At 39.1% G+C, this 25,496-nt stretch overlaps 1 protein-coding gene across 2 annotated transcripts in view; it reads right to left on the bottom strand.

Annotated features, from left to right (window-relative positions):
- The window catches only part of ANK3 (ankyrin 3), a 687,904-nt gene that overhangs the window by 514,857 nt on the left and 147,551 nt on the right, over nt 1-25,496 (bottom strand). The window contains exon 1 of one of the 2 annotated variants that reach the window (XM_045437490.1): nt 11,444-11,981. The exons of the other annotated variant lie outside the window; for it this stretch is intronic. Coding sequence (XP_045293446.1) covers nt 11,444-11,506 — 63 coding nt within the window. The 5' untranslated portion in view covers nt 11,507-11,981. Of the gene's footprint in view, nt 1-11,443; nt 11,982-25,496 lie in introns of those variants that run through there. 2 annotated transcript variants of the gene reach the window in all.

A 25,496-nucleotide genomic window follows, 5' to 3' on the forward strand; every position in this document is an offset into this window, starting at 1 on the left:
TTGTGAAAGTAATTAATGCCGGTGACTTGCATTTAAAAATGGTGACAATGCTTAATTATATGTTATGAGCATTTTACCATAGTAAAAAAAAAAAAATCATCTGTGATCTACATGTAAACCATGCACAAATTGTCACTGAGGGATCTTCTACTTCGGCCCAAGAAGGAAAGTCCAACAACTTGCTTTGCCATTAACTAGGGTGTTCTTTCTAGAACTACTTCATATCCCACACTTTAAATTTAGAGTGGTGTTAAGTATAAATATAACAGAATGGCATTGGGATTCTATGTGAAAGGTGAAAAGACTAGTAACCGTTCCTTGTTTTCTTTACACTTCAGTTATAAAAATACAAAAACTAGAATGCAAATTAGCAAATGAGGTGGCTACATTATTAGGGACAAAACAACACTAGAGGTGTTGAATGGAAGGTGACAACAACACAGAGGAGGTTCCCTTGGGCTTCTGTCCCCTTCAGCAAACACAAAGCTCTGCCCCAGATCTCACCCGTTACACTATTGCTTTGAAAGTATGGATTCAATATTGTTGCTAGAAAGCAGTGTCTTAAAACCCATAAGCATCATAGGTATCAACTAGTTCAAACTACATTTCAGATATCAGAAAATGGGAAGTTTCAGTTCAATGTCACACTGGTAAACTCAATGAACATTTTTATATTTTCATATATGTTGTCTTAACTATCTTAGTGTCAATATCGGCTGATTTTGAATCCTACGTTCCTTCCACTACATTGCTTCTTGCTGCTGTTATAACAGGGCCAAGAAGAAAATCCACAACGTGTTGTTCTTTCTTCTATACCACCCTGTTCCCTCATTCTAAATGGTTAAATAAAATACAAAGTACAAGGATTTTTAGAGCACAAATACAATAGTAAAATATACACTACCATGTGAATATCAATGCTAATAATCTAAATCCTATCTGACATGTACGACTAGAAGTTAACATTACACAAACATAATGAATGATCTCCACCGATTTTTATGATTATAATGCAATGTGTTCTATAAATCTGTTCCTAAATTGAAATTTCACTAGAGGTAAATACGTAATATTCTAAAACAATTCAGAAGATAATTTTTAAACACATTGTTATTTTTGGATGACAAATTTCTAATTTTTTTATCGAAGAGGAAGGAAATCAACATTACAAATAAATTTTATCATCAAGAAACAAGCTATTCGGATTTGTAAACAAGAAAAGAGAACAAGTCTTATTCAAATGACACACAAAAATTCTCGTTGAGGGAGACAATGAACTTACATCTCTTAAAGTCTGCATTTCTGCATAGGCAGTAAGAAGGACCAAGCTTAATCTTATACTAGCAATGCTTTTAACACTAATGGCAACAACAGCTACTTTATGACATATGCCTATTTTCAGCCAGGAGCTGTGTTAGCCAGTTGGCATATACTGCTTCTAATCCTTATATTAAACCTCTATGTAAGCAATACATCCCCATTCTAAAGAGTAGGAAACAAGGGCTTAGACTTTAGGCAACCTGGTTAACTTTGCATAAATATTAAGTGCCACAACAAGAATTTAAATAAACCCTGGTGTACGTGATTCCATTCTCACTCTTGCCAGTTTCCCATGCAAAATATCTTCCTTTGACCAAAGCCCATGATCATAATACTTTTAGGAGAATCTCCACTTCAAAGATTATAGACAAGCTTTACAGGCAGAAGATAAAAGGCACATATTGACACATTAGTTTAGTGCAGCTACATTAGTACATCTATCTTCTAGAGACAAAACTATAATTGGCATATATATAATTTACATGAAGTGCTATCACCTAATGCCTAAAGTTTACCTCCTAAAAGGCATTTTGTCTAGAGATAAAAGATTCACGTTAAAAGCATTTTCATCAGGTGTACTAAGGAGAGAAAACTTGTCATTAAATTTAAGCAATTAAAATGACTGTTTTGTAGTCTTTACACCGTGATAGTACAGAGGACCGTCCTTCATTTTTAGTTTTGTTCTAGAGATCCCCTAAAATAGCAAAAGTCTGTGAAAGACAGTGAAAACTTCAGAGGAACTAATGTGCTCCTGCAAGTTCCTAGCACCTATCTCAAGTACCCTCACATAATTGAAGCATCAAAGTCCAACGCTAGCAAATTCTTAAAAGGAAAGGCTGGAGTCCTGGAATCTATTATTGCTATTCTAACCTCATAAATACCCTGTGCATTTTTTTCTAATTGGAAGACATAAAGAACAGTTGAGGAGGATGAGCCCTGCTTAATGGATCCGAACAGGAAACTTCAAATATCTGTTTCTTGTGCTTCTCTCTGTGTCCAAAACAACAGATTGAGTGAAATAAACCCACATGTATGGTAGGAGGCATCCATTAAATTCTTGATAAACATCTCTGTGGGGGCAGTGGGGTGGGAATCCATAAAATCAGAACTGTAGTTGCTTTTGTTTTTAAAAAGAAACTTTGAAGTTATTCATAAATATTTACTTGAATACATGACTCATTTAATTACCTGCAATTACACAGAAAATCTTTTTCATTAATATTCAGACTACCGCGGTTCAACTTCTGTATGTATTTTTGATGTTCCCTCTATGTTAAAATGAGCTAGATTTAAAAATGGTGAAAATGATATTTAAGATAACATGATAATGTTCCAAAGAAATTTTCCAATTTTGTAAAATGCCAAGATAAATTGCCTAGTGATGAAATCACTGCACGTAAAGCCTAAATAAGCCAGCATGGTGGAAATGACAAAGGAAAATTACACAATGTTCCCAGATAAATTATCTAGTGGTTAAGCTTCATGTCAAGGAATTAGCTTGGTTTGCTATAATTATCACTTAATTTTTCTTTAAGTGCCCACAAAACATAGACATTAAAGATGACACCAATGCTTGGAATTATGAAGTCTATATTCTCAGGCAAGGCATATTTATTTCATGGGCTACATATGTGCTATTTGCAAAAATTACTGTGCACGAACATCATATCAAGGTTTATCCAATTTAGTTTCTGATGTATGTCTTTATTTGTATTTCTAATTTATTGAATAGACTGTGTACTTGTGGGGGGGGAGTCACTGTTAATTAGAAGCTTAAGAGATGAGGGTTCCTGAAAGTCTCCAAATTCCTTGCTGTACTTAAGTCACACTGGTTAACAATGAGCAGCACTGAAGGGAACATGAAAAGTAGAATAGAAGCTCATCGTCATCACAAGTTCACTGGGTGCTACCCTGTTTGGGTGCCATGTAGCCCCAGCTGCCTCCATAAAATATTGCTCTTTACCCTTAAAATTCACAAAACATTGACTGAATTCCAGGAAGAAAAAGACATTTGAGAGCAGTGTACAGAAATCTTTAAAGTTCATACCAATGAGAAGAGTCCACTAAACTGTCCCTTCCTGGGGACCTAACTACTACAGGGCTTTCCCCAAGCAGTTCCTTCTGCCTAAATGTCATCTTTCCAGAGCTGGCCAAGTCCTTGTCATGACTGAGCTCACCGCTCAAGGGTTTCTACCGCTTAAGGGTCCCTACCACAAGGTCTTGCCTGCTACCTTCCCGCCATGTTTTAAACTCCTTCCCTAGCTATAGGGGCCGTCCCTTCTTTGAAATCCAGTCTTTCTCTAGAGTAGAGGCCTCTTGTGGAATTTCCATACTGACTTACTGCTAGTACTCACTCTCTAAGTTTGTTGCCTCTTTTGTTCCCAGATGAATCCCTTACACCTAGAATAGTGAGTGCTCAAAAAAGATTTGTTGAAAGAAGAAATGTTATGGTATTGAGGCAGAACCAAAATGATGAACTAGATCTACTAAATAGCTTTGTAACATTATAGTTTGTTTTAACACACACACACACACACACACACACACACACACACACACGAAATGCCAAACATATCTCATGTGCTGTGAAACATAATTTAAAAGACTAGTGAGTTGGGAGTGAAAGATACAGGATGGCCTGCATTCAGTAAACTGCGTAATTACATTCTGAGTTTCATAAGCAAACTTCACAGGAATGATTTCAAATCTTGGTTTTCTTCAAGACACTGTTAAAGCCAGTTTATCAATTGGTATTTCCAATAATATTAATGAGATGTCTTAGGACAGCATATTCCTATTCCCTAGTGGTGGCAGAACCAATGGATGTCAATGACTAAGTTAAACAATAGAAGGATTAAGAAGTTGAGAGAAGTTTCTAGATTTTAAGCTGTTAACACAACCATGAAATAAATTACTTTATGTTTACATTTATGTATAACTGTGAGGAAAAAATGGAACGAAAAGTTTTTAAAATTAAGTCGTATAACATATGAGTAATACACCCATAAGTGGGAATTTTTATCTAAGACGGATGACAGAGAAAGTCATTTTATGTGCTAATTGTGAGAAATTAATTATCCCTCATATGATTAACATTATTTTCTCCGTAAGTAGGCACAGTGATTGAATCAAACAATAATTTCCCCAAATCTATATTTTTTCTTCTAGAAAACATATACCAGTTATTTCACATGACCTCATCAAATGGCCATGAATAACAAAAAAAATCAAAAATTTACTAAATAACATATTAAGACTTTTTTTCTTATTATTGGTATGCCACAATTCACTACTTAAAAACAAAACAACAACAACAAAAAGGCTTCATAAATATCATCTTCAAAACCACCTTGTCCAAAATGCTCAGATTTATTTTTTTAATATAAAATTTATTGTCAAATTCGTTTCCAAAAATGTTGAGATTTATTGCCGAACAAGCAAGTATCTGTTAGATTGCACCTGGAAGTAATTTTTCCTGCAAGACTGAAAACTGCATTAGGGACCTTTGATATGATGCCCAGCATTACAAAATGCCACTTTATCTGAAATTTATTAAGGACAAAAACAAGCCCCTTCCTCCTCACTGCAAGCTAACCTTAGGTCATGCTGGCTCATGTCCAGCCGCAGCTCAGGACTCAGTACAGACTCACAATCCATTATCTGAAGTTCTGCAGCCAGGAAAGCTTTGGAATTCAAAACTTTCCAGAGTTTAGAAAGGTATATACCAATATTACGGACTCACCCCCACAGTGTGTTGGGACCGTACGTCATAAGCAAAGAATCTTTACTTCTGCAGAAAAAAGTATGAATATTCACACTCTGTTGGATAAATAAAAACTATAAATAGCTTCACATAAGGTCAGAACAGGTTTTGCTGCCAAATGAGTTCAGGTCGGGTCATATTTTGCCGCCAAAGAAGTTAGAAAATATTTTCAGGTTTCGTTTTGAATTTTGGAATTATGGAGAAGGGACTGTGAACTTGTGGGATATCAGCGGCTTCCTTTATGGATTTGATGTTCAGGGGCCATGCCCCAAGGCTGCTATACAGAAAATAAATTTGTATCAAGTTTCAACTGCCTTTTTTCTAATAAAAAATTGAAGAAAATTTCCAGGTAAATGTACCTCACTAAATTCAATTTTTAAAAAGTGGTATTAGGGGCGCCTGGGTGGCTCAGTCGGTTAAGCGGCCGACTTCGGCTCAGGTCATGATCTCACGGTCCGTGAGTTCGAGCCCCGCGTCAGGCTCTGTGCTGACAGCTCAGAGCCTGGAGCCTGTTTCAGATTCTGTGTCTCCCTCTCTCTGACCCTCCCCCGTTCATGCTCTCTCTCTGTCTCAAAAATAAATAAACGTTAAAAAAAAATTAAAAAAATTTAAAATAATAAAAAGTGACATTAAATTGAGTGAGGGTTTTCAATTAAATTCTGAAATCCTGAAGTAACCTCTCAGGTGCTTTTAATTCATTCACTCTCTCCCTGCAAAAAGAAAGTTTCAAATGTAGAAACGTCTTGAGTAAAGACAACATGGAAATCTGCATACTGAAATTAGCAAACTCCAATACTAAGTTCAAGAAAATACCATTACAAATTCATTCTTGGAGCAATCAAGATTTCTGATTCTTGGATATGGATGCACAAGATATTTAAACATTTTAAATGCCTATTAACTATAAAATTGATAGTATTTGCAAAAATAAAGTGCAGCAGCCAAGAGAAAAATTATTGAGAATAAATTTAAAAACATTAAAAAATTTCTACTTAAATAAGACTAAAAGAAGAAATATTTGATAGTGATTCATACAGTGAAATGGAAAAGGATATAAAAGCCATTTGACATGGAGTGTACATTAGTCCCCATATACAAAGCACTGGATATGTGATCATGTTCCGTGAACCGTAACTCAACTCATCCCACTCATCAACAAAAGACTTCAAGAAGCTATTTGCTTCTAGAGCAATAGCAAGCAATGTCCAAACACACAAATAAAAATTACAACACAGGTCAACATAGGTGAAATGTGTACAAAGTGTGCCCGCACATCACCTCAGTTTGGAGGGCACTCGGCTATCAAGGCACCTAACCAAAGACACTAGAACCAAAATAAACAAACAAAAATTTGAACAATGAAAACTCCAGCAGCATTAGGAATAGTGAACGAAATTCAGAAATGGACATTCTCTTGACTCTTCCTCAAAAAAACAGGTATATATTTGGATAACATAAGCGTCGTAAGAGAAGAAACAAAGACAGCTTTCATACATAAGGCAAGGACACGGGAAAAAAGACTAGGAAAGAAAGAAAGTTATGAAGTCCACCCGCAGAAGGAACACAAAGTGAAAAAGACTAACCTAAAGTAAGTTATTTTGGATTCTTAAGATGGAAGAGGCAAGCGAACTGAAATGGTGAAAATCCTTTCCTGACATTCCCTAGAAAATCAGCAAACTCACTACAATGAGTTTTACCCAGCAGGGTCTAAATATCTAAGTATTTTTTCCAATCTGCCACTAAAAAGGAAGGGAGGAAGCAAGGGAGGGAGGAAAGAAGTAAAGAAAAAAAAAGTCACTGAATGAAAGGCTAGAGGACCTAAGTTTTCAACAACCATCGGCAGTAAAATATATGACCTATATTCCCACCAGATGGGATGATGGTGTAAAATAAAGACCTAGCACTTCTACCAAATACTAAGGGTGTTTTTCTAAAAAGCAAATCTGACTTCAATACTCATCTGCTCAAAGCCTTTTGGTGAACCCAGAACAATAAAGAGATCTTTAGCTCAAACTTCTTGAGTTGGCCCTCATCTTTTTTCCATGTTTGTATCTTGCAATGACACATCCCTGTCCACTATACTCCAACCACACAAAACAATGTTTAGATTACAAAGCAGGAAGCAGGCGGCTTCAAATCTTTCTCTCTCTTTCATCCCACACTCTATTTGGAAGGTTCTGACCCTCTGGGGAGCACTTAGAAAACACGTATCTTCTTAACATCAATTCAAGGATGCCTTCCTCTATCTATGCTTTCCTAACATCACCCTCAGATGGAATTTCCTACTCCCTCATTCTGCCACCAACAGAACCTGAATTCACCTTTATTTGGTACCCTTAATACTTTCTGCATGGATTGGTTTACCATAGCTGGCCCTGGCCCAGTAATTAAAGACTCTCCACTACAAAGCATCTGCTGAATAACTAAATTAATTGAAAGGACTTCAAGCACCATCACATGTTTTATTAAGCATACTGAAGTTGGGAATCTGGACACCACACCCTTCTCTGAATGCTCCTATGGATTGAATTGTACCCCCTCTCCAAATTCATATGTTGAAGGCCTAACCCCCAACGTAATTGTTTGAAGACAAGGCTTTTAGGGGGTAGTCAGGGTTAAATGAGGTCATAAGGGTGCACTGCTTATCCAACCAGTCTTACAAGAAATCAGTCTCTCCCTCCTTATCCTCCTCACCAAGGAAAGGCTTCATGAGCAACAGTGAGAAGGCAGCCATCCACAAGTCAGGAAGAGCCCTCCGTACCAGGACCCACCATGTGGGCACTCTGATCTTGGATTTGCATTCTCTAGAACACTGCGAAAATAAATGTATGTTGTTTATCCAGTCTATGATATTTTGTTATGGTAGCTTAGGCCAATTAAATGCAGATGCTAAATAAATAAAATCACCAAATGACACTTTTCACACTTATTCTTTGGTGGCTGACTCAGCTAAGTACTTCCGGCAGTCAGTATAATATTATGTGGGCAAAATGGCCTCATTTGCCATTTCTTCTTTAAAATCAGGCAATCTATAGAAGGTTGAATTGCCACAATAACAACCACTTTGATTTTAGGTGTTATCATTTCTAACATCTCTTTTGAAAATATGGCCCTACTGATTATTTTTATTTTACTCTCCTAATATCCCTGATAGCTGTGTCAGACACATGAACCCCATTTTATAGCTGAAGAGTTTGACTGTTCTATTCAAGACATCCGGTTGGAAGCAGGGCTATATCAGAAGCCAGCTCTCTTGACTTTCAGTAAATCCTTCTCTTTATAACCAGCACAAGGAAAGATAAATAGCTACAGAATATGGATACACACACACATACACGCGCACACACATACACACCCATGCACACTCCCTCTTCACATTCAGAGCAAAATATAGAAATTATTAGGAAAAAAAATTTCCTCACATCAATTTGCATCCTTCGATCTCTGAGCAAAATACAAAACACTTCCTGTGCACTAAAGAAGGAATAATATCATGATTCCATTGCATCTAGCTTGCTGGCACCAATATGAAATATGTCTCATGAGAGACTTTATACACAAATTCCCTAAACATGGGATCTGTTCTGAAAACAACAACAACACATAATTTTTAAGGCCATTTTGAGACATATTCCTATACAAAAAGGATTCCACACTAAATTTTATTTTAAAACCACTCCATAAATAATTAGGAATATTTCAAACATTTGGGGAGCTTGTTGCAACAAAATGTGCCAGGTTGCATATAGCTCCCACCTGAAATGCTTTCATTTGACCACACCCACCGATGCTGCAGTGTAGGTCATCTAGAACACCCGAGACCTTCTGGAATATTTTGTTCAGAAGGAAATAGAACACACACACACACACACACACACACACACACACACACACGCAGATGTGTGTGTATACATATATATCCTTTTTAAGAAAACAAAAAATTATTATATTTTTAATCCAGAAAATATTGGGAGAAAGAGGCCTATTCATTTAAAAGATACCTCCTACTTGGTATGTATCTACTCTAACACTAAACATTCTTGGTGAATTCTGGTCAGTAAATGAGAGAGATCTTTCAATGGGACATTTATTTAGTGTCAGCTGCATACAAGGAACATACTGAGGGCCTCCTGAGGTGAATACCAGCAGGTTCAATATAGATAAGAGAATAGGACAGGTACACGATACCTTGAAAAAGAAGCAGAATGTGTTAAGTGTCTTGATAGTATAAGGTATTGTTGTCAATCCAGAAGACTGACTGACTTCTAAGCAGGGTGAATTGACAGATTTCAAGAAGAAAGCAAGATCTGGCTTGTACTTTGAAGGATGGGTAGGATTTCACCAAGCAGGCTGGCACAGAAATGCCTTCTCCATGGACAAAGGACAAGCATCAGAAGAAATAATTAATTTGGGGGCTGGTAAGATCTCCAGTTTGGATGGAGTCAAATACGAATGAAGTAAATGGTAAAGGAGGAAAAAAGCCTGGGATGTGGGTGCAGGTCAGATTGGGAAGGGCCTCGGGCTCTGTAGTGAGGAATTTGGACTTCACTAAGCAGGCTGGAAGGAGTTTGGAAGGTACTGAGGCAGAGTGATAATGAAGGCTTCATAAAGAGTACCCTGACAGCAGCTGGGAGAGTATAGCACATATGAGGGAAGGAATCAAAGCAACTGACTTCATACTATCTCTGAGAAGGATAACCTTATATGAGAAGAAGTGGAACACAGCTGGTAAAATTTCAAGGAAGAGAGAAAAAAATGCTCATGTTAAAGGATTCCAAATAAAGGTTCAATGGATTTACAACCGACCCAGCCACTGCTCACTTTCATCTGGATTGCACTGTCGTGGCTCATGATGTGTGTCTGGGCTCCCCATGACACTCCGTGTTCAGAATCATGGTGGAGCCTGTCAGACACTTAAGGCCATATCTCATAAACATGAGCAAAGCTGACAGCTTTCCTTGAGACCAGCACCACTATGCCAAGCATTAAACAAATCATTTGTGCTGTGCAGCTGCGACCTGCTCCCTTGGGAAATCAGAATAGCACCTTTGCAACATCATCAATCCCTGCGGAGACGACATACAAGAAGTCAAGGCTGACTTAAAGCTCGTCTGCACAGCTTCACCGTCTGTAGGATGTGGAACCACTGCCCTAGAATATGGCACATTCATAAACGTGTCCTCAGAGTAGTCTACTGATAGTAGCTCCTTTAAGAACACCAAATGAACCTTTCCATAAATAACAAACAGTGCTGTTTGTTAACAATTAAAAAAAACTGTTAATGCTGACAATTCAGTGAGGAGTTGATATCTTTATCTTCTCTACTATAATCATCCATTCCCTACATGTCCATTGGTCAAGCATACATTACGTTGGGTCAAGGAAGCATTTTAAAGAGTCACTATTATATATAATGGCCCTAGCTATTAGAATATATTATCTGAAGATTCTAATTATAGATAAAAAAAATATATAGTACACATTTTCCTTAACTAGCTCTGAACTAAAATCCTATTTTAGGAATTTGTTTTTCTTTGTTATAGCTATACAAATGTCTTTTCTGCTGGTATACACCCTATGGAAGCCAGTTTATTAGCCACAATGGATCAAAAGCAAATGCTAGACCTAGGGAACTACCTTCCCCCCCAACCCCCATTTTCAAAATGTACTAAAAAGTTAGGAGCACATTTTAAGATATACACATTCAAGACAACCAAAATGAATCTACAGGTTTATAGTAATCATCTATTGATATTTGGGAGATTCTTCAATTTACATGGAAAACAAAATTAATTTTATAAATTGTAATGGACAGATGAGGCATATGGCTGTATAACTGCAGAGTCTATTGCAAATTGAGATTTGTCAGCCATAAGCTGATCAATAATTAAAATGGAGTTCACCTCCATGCTGTAATTTTAAAGTGTAACTACAGGTTTCCCTAAGTTTGCCTCAAATATGTGTTAAAGCTAAACATCTATACCATAATAATATTCATTAGTAATTGTACCCTGTTGATTAACAAGCACTCTGGAAAATTTAAAGGGAAAAAACACACCCACCCACATAATTAGGACATGTGTTTACTTAATAATCCTGAATATCGCTATGAAAAACACACCACTTCAGTGAAATCTAAATGACTATATTTAACCTTTTAAATATTTTAGCAATGCATCTGAGTTGTGATGTTTGTCTCCAACACAGAACACACCCATTATTAATAGACCTGGAAAACAAAAGCAATCTGATTCTAGCAGCTTCTTAAAAATCCAATCTCTGAAAAATCCAGCCTGAAGATCACTTCCTCCCCGGAGCCAGAGAACAATACAGAGAACATGTTGCTTATTCATTTCTTACCTTTTTTCCTTTCCTTTTCCTGTGAGCAGGTTTTGCATTTTTCTCCTTTGGTTCTTCACTCATCTTTCCTTTAAATCAGGTGAGTTTATAAAAGACAAGAGATCACCGCCCGTATTCCAACATCCAAAACCACGACAAAGAGTCAAAGCATTGAGACCAAAGTCCATTTACGGGTGCTCCCCAGGCAGGCAGCCGCTGCTTCAGCCCAGCTCTTGCTGCTGTCAGAGACCCGCGGGCTGCGAATGTGGCACCGTTCAGCTTCTCCTCAGGAAGAAACTGGGTGTTCTCTACATCAAACAGTCAATGATTCTCACAATGAAAATCAATATTTCAGCCTTTCATGTTTAACTAATCATTACCCTGAGATAAAATCTTGACAACACTTTGTTGCTTGTTCCTCCACAGTGATTCCAGCCTGTAAATGGTGAGAGAGAGAAAGCGAGAGGGAGACGGAGACACACACACACACACACACACACACACACACCCTCACACATACAGAAATAAGCTACAGACTGCTGACAAGTCTCCCGAAGCCTTCCCAGAGGCTGATTTGCTGCTTGTGGCAGGCTGGGAAGCAGAATGTAAATTGTTCTGAGGGCTGCCGGCCTCCCATTCGAACACATGTGTTGAATGCATCAGGGCACAGCAGAGGAGGAGGCGGTCCAGAGAGTGATAAAAGATCAGGTTACAGGTTCGCAAAAAACACTTGGGTGATTCAGACAATAAAAGAGACCTACTACTACTGGCAAAGCCAAAGGTTACACTTTCTCCATGCTTACTTCTCTTTATGTGATGAGCAAAAAGATGGGCAAATTGCCAATCTCCAGCTAAAGATTTCTAATGAAGGGCTAATTACAGAAGGCCCCATACCTAATTTACCCTCATTTGTATTTCATCATTGGTTTCCTGCCATGAATATACCAACCAACCAACACCAGAAGCCCTCCAGAACACTCAGGAAATATGATGAGCAGAGCCGCCGTCTACACATGTAGACACAGTACATACTCCTATTACATACTCCACGCCACACACTATCCTAACCGAGGGCTGCAGGGTGTTTTCTGGATACCTGGGAGGGAGGGGGGGAGCTCCCACCTGAGGAGAAACTCCCTGACCCTGCTTTCCATCCATTTAAACATAGCTGAATTTGAAGCAGAAACCGTCATGTAAGCATCTCTTGAAGAGCGCTAGATACATTCTGATTCAGGAAGGAACAAAGTTGTGAGCCAACACAGGCCACCACGAAGACTGAAACAGGTCTCTCAAAGCAGATAACTCACACAGTTGTAAAGACAGGAAGAGTGAACAGGGGAGGAGGAGATGAACAGCAAGGTCAGATCCATCCTTAGGGGCCCAGAAGCCAGGAATCAATCATTTCCTTTCTCGCTCTAACAACTGTATTCAGGAGCAATTGGATTAACATTTTTATTCACAAGAAATTGGATTAAAATGATATAAAGCACAGCATTGCAGGGAAAACCATATCACAAGGACTAATTTTCAGTATTGTGTGGGGGAAGATTTAGCACTGGTTTGAGGAAATGATGCTAAAATATTGACCCAAAAGGGCAGATGTTTATACTCAAATATTCCCCATTCTTTACCTAACATAGGAAGGGGGTTTGTGTTTATATGCAAACATTCCTTCGACCACACCTCAAATCACCAGCCCCCACCCCAGAAAACCTGAGTGTGAGGGATGCTTGAGATATCCCCCTGTGGCCAAGCAGGCCAGGGCCATGGGTGCAAATGGCCTTTCCAAGAGCTACCTGGATTTTATGAACTGTAGGTTAGCTACTGGAGCTACCCACTATGAGGTTTCACATTGTTTCTTTATAATAATGTACACCTCAGTAAGTCTGATGTGGCCACAATTCTGAATGGTGTCAGGCTTGTAACCCCATACTGCAAGTTTCTGCTCAGACTGTGAACTGCTACCTTTCCATCGTCCCCACTTTCTGCTGCTATTTCTCAACATTCCTCTTGTCACACAATACGAGGTAAAAAAATCATATTATGGAAGAATAAACCTTTCACCTTCTTCCCTGATTCAACCCTTCTCATCTTCAATGCACAGGGAAATCTGGGCACTAGGCAGTATCTTATTGTCTCTATCCTTCATATGCTTTAATCAGATAAGCCTGGGTTTGTTACTTGCTGACCTTTTGAGGGACAAGGGTGAGGTAGGTACTTGATACAAATTCTGTATAAACCAAAGGATGTACGCAGGTGGAACCGAAGTCAGACTATCTAAATCTTTGCATTCTTCACTAGTTAAGCAACAGTGATATTGCACCCATTTAGAGTAGAATCCTGACATTTTGATTCCTGGTATCTAAAGAATGACTGAGTTGAATTCCCTTCCAGAAAATTCTTTGTCAATAATTATTTACTGAGTATCCAGAGTAGAGCCTCTCTGAACAAAACAAAACCAAGATGTATAGAAATTGAGACTAAATTTAGTCCATTTGTATAAAAATAGATAAATTAGGATTATCAAATCTATAAAAAAAACAACTAACACAAAATTTCTGGCCAATAGCACAAGAATGGGTTTGGAGAAAATGTTGTTATAATAACTTCTTTAAACTACAAAAGTGTGCTTAAATTGATGAAAAGTTTAGGAAACTGATGAAATAAACTGGAACTGACAGGAGAGAATGGGGTTGTAAGTGATGATAATTGCCCATGTCTTTGATAAAGCATGATCTTCACTATTCACTTATATACACATTGCTCATGTTATTAGCTAAAGTGCTCTCTGCTGGTTGGATAGAAAAAAACAGGACTTTTAGATATAAAATTATATAGCAAAATTCTACAAAAGATCATTTTAGGAAGGAATTAACCTTACCGATAAGGAATTCATAAATCTGATGGAATAATATTTCCAGATGTCACATTGTATAATCAAATCTGATAGAAAGCCCAGTTTCAAAAATTAAGTTTTAAATATGTCAAACTGTATACTTCAATAACAAAATGAATTAAGGTATATTTTGATAATAACAGAATGTGGTGATGTATATAATATGTTTGATGTTTGTTTTCTGTAACTTGATAAGTTCTACGCATTTTAGAAGGAACAAATCTCTAAAAGTCTATAAGGCAAAAAGCTTTTCTGTGTCAGAATTAAGGGCTTAAAGCATCGCAAAATCAATAGTAATTTAATTCCTCACAATACAAAACATATTTCACTTTGTGAAATTAGACAAATTTCATTGAAGTCTGAAAAATTAAAACTTAGATGTGACAAATAGAAAAATTATTCCTTATAACTGTTTAAAGGTCCTTCCTACACTTGTACTCTGGAAATATGCATTCACAGAAATACTGTTTTTAATATGCCCAAAGGTGTACCAGTACATATTAAAATTGCCCTGAGTAAAAATCTAAAAACAGTCTGCAGGTGAATCCTTGTTCCAAAAATCTTAAATGTTAACTACTTTCCAAGAGTTATCTCTTTTTCATCCAAATTCTAAAATTCCTCAACCCTTGAGGAAATTAAATTCGGTCTAAGAAAAAAACTATAAGCTAAATACACTGAAATTATCAACTTGGAAACAAAGCTCTCTATCAGGTCACCAAATTGGAAAACATAACTGGATTGCAATGCTCCAAACATGACTCCACAGAACTGCCTGCCTAATTAGAGTTTACTCCAGATAGAAACGATCCTAAACTAGTTGATACAGATCTACTGAGACAGTTCTATTTTTAAATTAAATAACTCGCATAAGAGGACAACAACCAGGGCCAAGTTAAGTCTCGTAGAACAGATCTATTTTTAAAATGAAAGTGGCTTACCATAGGAGAAATAGTGGGGCCAGGGTTATTAGGAAGCAAACGTGTTATGCTATATTCTGCATAAAATTCACTTGAAAACACTAACACTGATGTAATTTCTTGGCTAAAATTAAAGCACATCAAATTAAAAGTGAAAAATAAAACTTTCCATTGAAGTTCAGCAGAAATACCTATATGAATAAGCTAATTTTATTTTTAAGGCTGGGGCGTCATGTACATACTGTAAGTTACACTGCTGGCTGGCAAGCTAAAGTAGGTGCTAAATCTTACTAAGAGCATTCCCTTGATACCACTCATTAGTCCTCAATGTTTCAAATACTTGTACAGCTAAAGGCAAAACTACAGGCAAATGAGCTATTTTCTGGAAACCCTAGAATCCTCAGCACAGAGGAAAATGTGGAGATGTTGTTCTCTCTTCACCCACCTGTGGCCCTGACAGATCTTCCCTGAGGTTAACCCAGCCAGTTAATAGCAGAGCTGGGACCAGAGGCTGTTCTACGGATTCCTCCACTGAAGGGCTCCCTTTCCACTACACCAGTATCTCCCAGAGAGGATAACATGAATCCACAGTGAGGTTTGAAATCATCTCCAGTGGTAAGCAAACATGCCTTCAATAGTTATGCATGTACTTTAAATAAACAACAACAACAACAACAACAACAACAAACATAACTAGGGTTTATTGGGTGCATGTTGTAGAAACTTCACTGTGAGGTTTTGGTATTTACCTTGCCCTATATTGGGTGAATGCCAGGAGAAAAGAAAACAGAGGAAGTGTATCACAGAAATAGTCACTTCATAAGTCGAACTGGTCACTCTCTTTCCCAAAGATTCGAGGTTGCCTTAGGCGAAGTTTGCTCTGAGGTTGCTTCCACCATAACCCCCACTACTGCCTCATATTCCCGCTTGCCCACTACCTCAAGTGATGTGCTAGCACCCCTAAACTTCTGGGCTATCGCTGGTAATGATTTACAAGTACAAAAAATATCACAGTGTAATTGTATGTATCATATCCATCATGTTTGGGGCACCTGGTGGCTCAGTCAGTTACGCATCCAACTCTTGGTGTTGGCTCAGGTCATGATCTCAAAAGTTCATCAGTTCAAGCCCCACACCAGGCTCTGTGCTGACAGCATCAAGCCTGCTTGGTATTCTCTCTCTCCCTCTCTCTCTCTCTCTGCCCCTCCCCTGTTCGCCCTCTTTCTCTCTCTCTCTCAAAACAATTTTTTTTTTAATTTTAAAAACCAACATGTTTTACAGAACATCTTGATATTTCTAAAGTGAGTGAAAACATCTGAAGAAACACACTCTGTATTTAAGCCGCTCATCTTCTTCAAGTCTGCACATTGAACAGTGACACACAGTGACATCTAGACGTTGGCTTAGAACAACAGAACACTCAGGTAGGTGTGGGCATGAGGCGAAGTAGAATGAGAGAGTGAATGGAGTCTCAATTTTCAGCCCCTTCTCAAATATCACCATGATTTTTGCCTTATCCAATGGCCATCTGTACTACTCATTAGTGTTTTTAAAATAAAAAATTTTTAACCGGGTTTGCTCTAAGCAACATTATCTGTGAAGTTACATTTGATATACTGGCTCCATTTTTGACAATATATCAGAACCCTTCAGGCAGGTTCATAGCAGGAATATCCTATTTTGTCCTGGGTGTTCTTTCTTTCCTGAGTATTTAGCCATGTGCCCATTAAAATATAATGATATAATCAAAGTAGATTAGTAAAATAGGGAGAGACAGAATGCTCCTATAAAAGAGTGATTTGTTTTTTGTTTCTTTTCTTTCTGAACCTATGCTTTTTCACTAGTATAATTTTCTGAGCAAGGCAATTTTCTTTCCCCAGGCTCACAATTCTCTTTAGAGGCCCAGTAGTATTTACACACCAGATATGAGTCCTTTGGGGAAGTGAGAACTGATGAGTCATTCCTGTGATCTTCCCTAAATCCATGTGCTTTATCTAATAACAATAGAGATCCTAAATGATTTTAAAAGAACCATGGTGACAGATTCAAAAGAAAAGTCCCTTGCTTTACAAAAGGTAATCTCTAGCAATGCTAATATTATAATGATTAAGAACTATGGATGCTTATGTTTGGGTCCACACCCAAATGGGGCCAGTAGTTCTGCTGAGTTTTCTTTCACTGCTGTGGAAAAGGTATGCGAAAGTTGGCCAGATACAGCTCCAAGGGCACCCTTCCCCATTAGATGTCCACACAGGACAGTTTCTGCTTCACATCCACCCCACATGGTAATATTGAAACATTTATTCTTTCAATGACTAAAATAGAAGGGATTAGAAGAAAATTTTTTATTTAAAAACTTTCACATAAGCTGTATCTCACAGTATCTGAACATTTTTTACTAATGTTAATGCTGCCTTGACTAAAGCTATCACGATATAATGACGAGTATACCCACACACCTCCTACTTTCATTTTGCTTAATAATTGTTGGCACAAATGCTTGAAATCATTCTTTCATGGAACAGGAGAAGGCATGGCTGGAGAGATTTTTCTAGCAGCAAAAATTTTTAAAAACAAAGGAGGAGCTACAATAAAAGGGGGATTGGTTATTGAAGCAGAGAGTTTGTGAAATGAAGACGAAGAGAGCTGTTCTAGGAGCCTCCTGCCCACCTCTACTCACACACGTGAAACCAGGCTGTTGCCTCATTTAGCCGCATGTCCAAGATCATATTGGAACTAAAGCCAGGCCAAGGATCCAGCCAATGACGTTTTCACCATGTCATGCATGGTTAATCCTCAGATTAGTTATGAGAATTACAAAGTTAAGGTAATATTGTTAATTTTACAAGGTGTATATCGAATGTCACACAGTGCTCTGAATCTGTCATGGTCCTTGACCCATATTTCTCCAACCAAATAAGTGAAAGTACAAAGTCCTCTTGAAGTGAGTGATTCCAGGGCAACGTCAATCCTCTTATAAACATTCTTAAGTTGTTTGTTTGTATTATTGATGCTTTTGACATAAAATTATGAAACGATGCCTCTAATTCTAAATGATTTATGCGTTTAAGACATGGTAAAATGACTCAGAAATTCTCATCAAGATAAGCAGTAAGAATAACATTCCCCCAGGGGCGCCTGGGTGAAATGTTATTCCAACTTCAACTCAGGCATCCAACTTCGGCTCAGGTCATGATCTCACAGTCTGTGGGTTCGAGCCCTGTGTCGGGCTCTGTGCTGACAGCTCAGAGCCTGGAGCCTGCCTCAGATTCTGTGTCTCCCTCTCTCACTGCCGCTCCCCCACTCTCACTTTGTCTCACTCTGTCTCTCAAAAATAAATAAATGTAGAAAAAAAATTTAAGAATAATATTCCCCCAGAATTTGTCATTCAGTATCAATCTAAACATTCCCCATTGATGTATAAATATGTGTGTTTCCTTACACCCTCACCAGCACATCCTAGAATCAGTTTTATAACATTTGCCAAATTGACAAGAGAAAAATATTATCATTCTGGGTTTTGACTTGCATTTCTCTGATTGGTAGAAAAGTTGAATCTCTTCACATGTATGAATTGCTGTTATTTCTTATTTTGTGAATTTTATTTTTGTGACTATACCTCAAGTCTACTAGGATAATCAGTGGAGGTGAACTTATTTCTAGGCCTAAGGATTCAAGGAATAAGAGACACATAGCTCTACTCTAATCAAAATGAGAAATGAGGATGTGACCAGGGAACCACAACTGTTATCTAAATCAGTTTCTAGAAACAGCCATACATACACACCATTTTCTGGCATGACATCTTTAGTTACCTCAAAGCCAGGGTTGGGATAATAAACATGTCCAAATCCTGCTCCTTTCTCACCCTTACTACAAAAGATTTTTTAAAGAATGAGAACTTTTCCATATAAATTAAGGTTAGCTTGATATAATTAATCTTTATACTAAGATTCTGTATTAAAATGTATTGATTCTCTAGGATTGTTCAGTACAACAGCTTACAAAGTTATTAAGAAAGTGCTCCAAACAATTAACCCAAGTATGCAGGCCATCTTTATCCCTCAACTCTCATAACAGAGTCTGTAAAAATATTTTCACAAAAGCAAATTCAACATTTACACTTAGACATAAATACTAAAGATAATGCTCATCCAGAAATGGAAAACATCCCCAAATAAATGCACAGAACACCTTCACGGGGAATCTGGTCTACCTCAGCTGACCAGGCTTTTTTCAGGCTTGAAGGACAGAAAAATCTCCCAAAGAAATGGATTCCAAGCTGACCTTCTCTAACTCTGTGGGAGTAGACAGAGCAGAGGCAGGCCTCATTTTCTCACCCTTCACTTTTCTGCACTTTGCAGATAATGTGTTTCTTACAAATTGAAGGTCTGTGGCAACCATGCCTTGGGCAAGTCTACTGAAGCCATTTTCCAACAGCATTTGCACACTCCATGTCTCTGAGTCACATTTTGATAATTCTCCCAATATTCTAACTTATTCATTATTATTGTATTTGTTATGGTGATTTGGAACCAAGGGTCTCTGATGTTACTACTGTGAATGTTTTCAGGCAGCACAAACCACGCTCCTATAACAACGCAAACTTAGCTGAGAAAAGTTGTGTGTGTTCTGACTGCTCCACTGACAGGCTGTTCTCCATCTCTCTCTCTCTCTCTCTCTCTCTCTCTCTCTCTCTCTCTCCTCATGCCTCCCTTTTTCCTGAGACACAACAATATTGATATTAGGTCAGTTATAAACCCTAAAATGACCCTGAAGTGTTGAGGTGACAGGAAGAGTCACACGTCTCTCACTTTCAATGAAAAGCTAGAAATAATTAAGCTTAGAGAGAAAACATGTCAAAAGCCGAGATAGGCTCAAAGCTTGGCTTCTTGCGCCAGCCATGTTGTGAATGCAGAGGGAAAGTTCTTGAAGGAAATTCAAAGTGCTGCTCTAGTGAACACACGATTGCTAAGAAAGTGAAACAGTCTTATCACTGATATAAAGGAAGTTTGAGTGGTCTGGATAGAAGATTAAACCAGTCACAACATTGCCTGAAGCCAAAGCCCAATCCAGAAAAAGGCCCCAATTCTCTTCAATTCTATGAAGACAGAGAGGAGAGGAAGCTGAAGAAAAAAAAGTCTGAAGCTGGCAGAGGTCTAATGAGCTTTGAGGGGAGAAGGAGTCTCCATAACATAAACATGTAAGGTGAAGCAACAAGTGCTGATGTAGAAGCTGCAGCAAATTACCCAGAAGATTCTGCTAAGATAATTCATGAAGGTGGCCACACTAAAAAGCAGACTGTCATTGCAGACAAAACAGCCTTCTACTGGAAGATGTCATCTTGGACTTCCAGAGCCATACAGGAGACATCAAGACTTGGCTTCAAAGCTTCCACGAACACAGCTCTCTTGCTAGAGGCTAACACAGCTGGTGACTTGGAGCTGAAGCCAGTGTTCATTGACCATTCTGAAAATCCTAGGGCCCTTAAGAATTACCCTAAATCTTCTCAGAACAACAAAGCCTAGATGACAGCACAATTGCTTACAACATAGTTTACTGAATATTTTAAGCCCATAGTTGAGATCTACTGCTCAGAAAAAAAGACTCCTTTCAAAATATTACTGCTCATTGACAATGCACCTGGTCACCCAAGGGCTCCTATGCAGATGTAAAATGAGATTCATGCTGTTTTCAAGCCAACTAACACAACATGCATTCTACAGTCCATGGATCAAGGAGAAATTCTGATTTTCAAGTATTATTTAAAGTATTTAATGTATTTAAGAAATACATTTCGGGGCGCCTGGGTGGCTCAGTCAGTTGAGTGTCTGACTTCGGCTCAGGTCATGATCTCGCGGTCTGTGAGTTTGAGCCCCGTGTCAGGCCCTGTGCTGATAGCTCGGAGCCTGAAGCCTGTTTCAGATTCTGTCTCCCTCTCTCTCTGCCCCTCCCCCACTCATGCTGTGTCTCTCTCTCTCTCTCTCTGTCAAAAATAAACACTAAAAAAAATAAAATAATAAAGAAAAAAAAGAAATACATTTCATAAGCCTATAGCTGCCAAGGATAGGGATTCCTCTAATGGATATAGGCAAAATCAGTACAAAACCTTCTGGAAAGGATTCAACATTCTAGATGCCATTCAGAACATTCATGAGTTATGGGAAGAGGTCGAAATGTCAACGCCCACAGGAGTTTGATAGAAGTGGATTCCAGACCTCATGGAGGACTCTGAGGGGTCCAAGACTTCAGTGGAGGAAGTCACTGCAGGTGTGGTGGAAACAGCAAGAGAGCTAGAAGTGAAGTCTGAAGATGGGACTGAATTGCTGCAATCTCATGATAAAACTTGGACAGTAAGGAGTTGCTTCTTATGGATGACAAACAAAAGTGTTTCCTTGAGATGGAATTTACTCCTGCTGGAGATGCTGAGAAGATGGTTGGAATGACAACAAAGGATTTAGAATATTACATAAACTTAACTGATAAAGCAGGGCAGGGTTTGAGAGGACTGACTCCAATTTTGAAAGAAGGTCTATTGGGGCGTCTGGGTGGCTCAGTCAGTTAAGCGTCCGACTTCGGCTCAGGTCATGATCTCACGGTCCGTGAGTTGGAGCCCCGTGTTGGGCTCTGTGCTGACAGCTCAGAGCATGGAGCCTGCTTCAGATCCTGTGTCTCCCTCTCTCTCTGCCCCTCCCCCGTTCATGCTCTGTCTCTCTCTGTCTCAAAAATAAATAAACATTAAAAAAAATTGAAAGAAGTTCTATTGTGGGTAAAATGTTATCAAACAGTACCACATGCTACAGAGAAATCCTTCGTGAAAGGAAGAGTCGTTCGATGTGGCAGACTTCACTGTTGTCTTATTTTTAAAAATTGCCACTGTCACCCCAAACTTCAGCCACCTTGGTCCATCAGCAGCTATTGCTATCAAGACAAGACCCTCCACCAACAAAAAGATTACAACTCACTGAAACTCAGATGATTATTAGCATTTTAAGCAACAAAGTATTTTAATTAAGGCATGGACATTGTTTCTTTAGACATAATGCTATTGCACATTCAGTAGACTACAGTATAGTATAAACATAACTTTCATATGCACTGGGAAACAAAACATTCATTTGACTGGCTTTCCTGCAATGTTTGCTTTATTGCGGTGCTGTGGAACTGAACCCACAATATTTCCAAATTATGTCTGCATTCAAGAGGATAACACATATGTCCATGCAAACTTTTATCACCTTCAAAAACTGTTATGCCCAATATTGTGGTCCAATAGAATAGTCTGAAACTTAATAAATTATGTTGCCTATAAGCTCCTGGCACAACACTTGTATCATGTTGTGTGTATATGCCAGGCACCAGTACAAGGTCTGGTACAGAACAGGTGCTTCATAAATACCACCTGCATTAACGAATGACAGAATTATAGAGCCCTGTGGCATGCTAGACATTACCCTACATTGGAAGTGTTGTGCTCTCTAAAATTTCCAGTCCTATCTTTACGTTTTGATGTCGTGTGGGAGAAGGCAGTGACATAGAAATCTCAACAGGCTACTTCCCACACAGCACCAAAATACAAAGATGGCAGTTTTTTTTATTTCCTCAAACCACCCCTTTCCTTAACCATGGCCCATCTTATCCCAAGCACGACCCACCCCACTCGCCCCTCACTAGAAGCTCAGAGATGGTAAGAGGAAGATTGGGAGTCAGAACTAAGGAGTTAATTATTTGTTACTGGTTTTTAGCTAAATATTAAATGACTTATTATTAAGACTATATAAAAACAGCTATTTCAAAACTACATGATCAAAATGTTCTTAGCAGGGCGCCTGCATGGGCCAGTCAATTGAGCGCCCAACTCTTGATTTCGGCTCAGATCATGATCCCAGGGTCATGGGATCAAGCCCCACGTGGGGCTCCATGCTGAGCATGAAGCCTGCTTAAGACTCTCTCTCTCCCTCTCCCTCTCTCTCTGTCTCTCTCTCTCTCTGATTTGCACCTTTCCCCAGCTCTCTCTCCCTCTTCCCCTCTCCCCAGCTCTCTCTCAAAAAGAAAAAAAAAAGGCCTTAGCATTCTGATTAAAATTAAAAGCATGGGGGCGCCTGGGTGGCGCAGTCGGTTAAGCGTCCGACTTCAGCCAGGTCACGATCTCGCGGTCCGTGAGTTCGAGCCCCGCGTCAGGCTCTGGGCTGATGGCTCAGAGCCTGGAGCCTGTTTCCGATTCTGTGTCTCCCTCTCTCTCTGCCCCTCCCCCGTTCGTGCTCTGTCTCTCTCTGTCCCAAAAATAAATAAACGTTGAAAAAAAAAATTAAAAAAAAAAAATTAAAAGCATGAAATGTACAAAAGAGAATAACAAAGTCATATAGGTCTTCTAATCTATACTTTCTTGAGGCATTTTTACTGAAGTTCCAGTGGTTCCCTGAATTTCCCTTCCTTCCTTTCTTTCTGTCTGAGCCTCAGTGATGTCCTAACAGATTCAGACTTACACATTCCCAATTCATTCTGAGATATTCATTAAGCCTCTGGGATGCGCCAGGCTGAGCTAAGGGCCAAGGGGCAAAATCACAGAGGCCTAGTTAGATTGGTAACTGTATGCCTCCAGGTCACTGTGTTGCTGTGGCCAAGCCTCGGCTGTTTCCTGTCTTGGTTCCTGATTCCCGAAATGAAGAGGAGTTGGCTTTATTACGTGATCTCTAAAGTCCTCTTTCAGTTCTGAAATTCTCCAATTTGGTGACAGTACTTACTACCCTGGCTAGCTAGCATCACCCTGATGAATACAGAAATGAGCACCTTCGAGTGAAGCGTTGCCATAAAAAATATCTAAAATTGGCCTAGTAGTCAGGCAGTGGGCAGCCAAGAAACTACTGCCAGAGGCTGCAAACCTGGAGATCCTTGGGTGCCTGCGGGTGGAGCACTCGGTACCTCTTGCCCATGGTAACTTGAAGGGCACCCTGCACGTTTGCTGTGTCTGGATGTTCTGCGTGTGCTCGGTGTTCTTGGCAGCATTTCGCAAGGTTTGGGAAGAAAGAGATGATCTTCGGTAAAAATTATCAGAAAAAAAAGAATAGGAGAGAGGAAGTCCAGAAATGTGGGAACTTACAAGGATGGAAAAGGCGAGTGCCTCAAGACCCCAAACAGAAGACTGAGAAACACCTCATAATGGACAAAGGCCCCCTGGCACTCAGCCTTGGGGCAAAGATCAGACTAAGAAAATGCCTTCTCTCTATTTTAAGTGGTTCCTGAACAGCCACTCCTAAATGAGAGATCTAGCCAAAGGAATGAGAAAGCAAACAAAAAAGAAATTGACAGTTTTAACTTCACAGACCTTTGGATGAGGTTACTGGCACCTGGAACTAACTGGAAGGACCCTTCCAAGGTTTTAAAAGAATTATATTACTAAAGAAATCAGAATCTCTTCTAAAAAAGATGTAGAGAGTTTGAGCCAAAAAAAAAAATTATTTAAGCTTTGAATCCCCAAAGTTACCTTCCAACTGGCAAGAATAGGACACAGATGGCAAAAAAATGTATAGCTCCCAAGGATGGCATACTCTATAACCACAACGAACGTGGACAGGTATGAAAGTGAATACAGACAAACCTGCCAGAGGGGAGGCAAGGGCCACACAGAGAAATGGACAGGGAATTGCTTACAGCAACTGAAAGTAGAATTCAAGTCTAACCAAGGAATTTCAGGGGCACCTGGATAGCTCAGTCAGTTAAATGTCTGACTTAGGCGCAGATCATGATCTCACAGTTTGTGGGTTTGAGCCCCACATCAGGCTGTGTGCTGACAGCTGAGCCTGGAGCCTGCTTCAGATTCTGTGTGTGTGTCTCTCTCTGACTCTCCCTCACTCACACTCTTCTATGTCTCTCAAAAATAAATTAAAAAAAAATACATTTAACCAAGGAATTTCATCCAATGCCAGAGCACAAAGATCTCATCATGTATCCCCAAGAGTATTCCAAAATTTCTATGGACCAATGAACTGTGCCCCACCTCCTCCTCCTCCTCCTCTTTTCAACACAGGAGTGATAATTGTGGTCACGTTACGCTCCACCACTGTATACTGATTTAGGGGGAGGGAAGATGCTGTACTTTAAGCTGGATGCAGTGACTGACTGAGACTTTGGAGAAAGTAGGGGACAGCATGCGATCTGGGATGGCAAAAGGGTTGGCCTCTGGCAGAGTCAGCCTGCCATTCAACAAAGATGGGTACTCCGCTACAGTGTCGAGTTCCCTGGCCAGTGGGGCTCCCTTCAC

This window comes from Leopardus geoffroyi, chromosome D2 (genome assembly GCF_018350155.1).
Source record: "Leopardus geoffroyi isolate Oge1 chromosome D2, O.geoffroyi_Oge1_pat1.0, whole genome shotgun sequence".
Lineage (NCBI taxonomy): Eukaryota > Metazoa > Chordata > Mammalia > Carnivora > Felidae > Leopardus > Leopardus geoffroyi.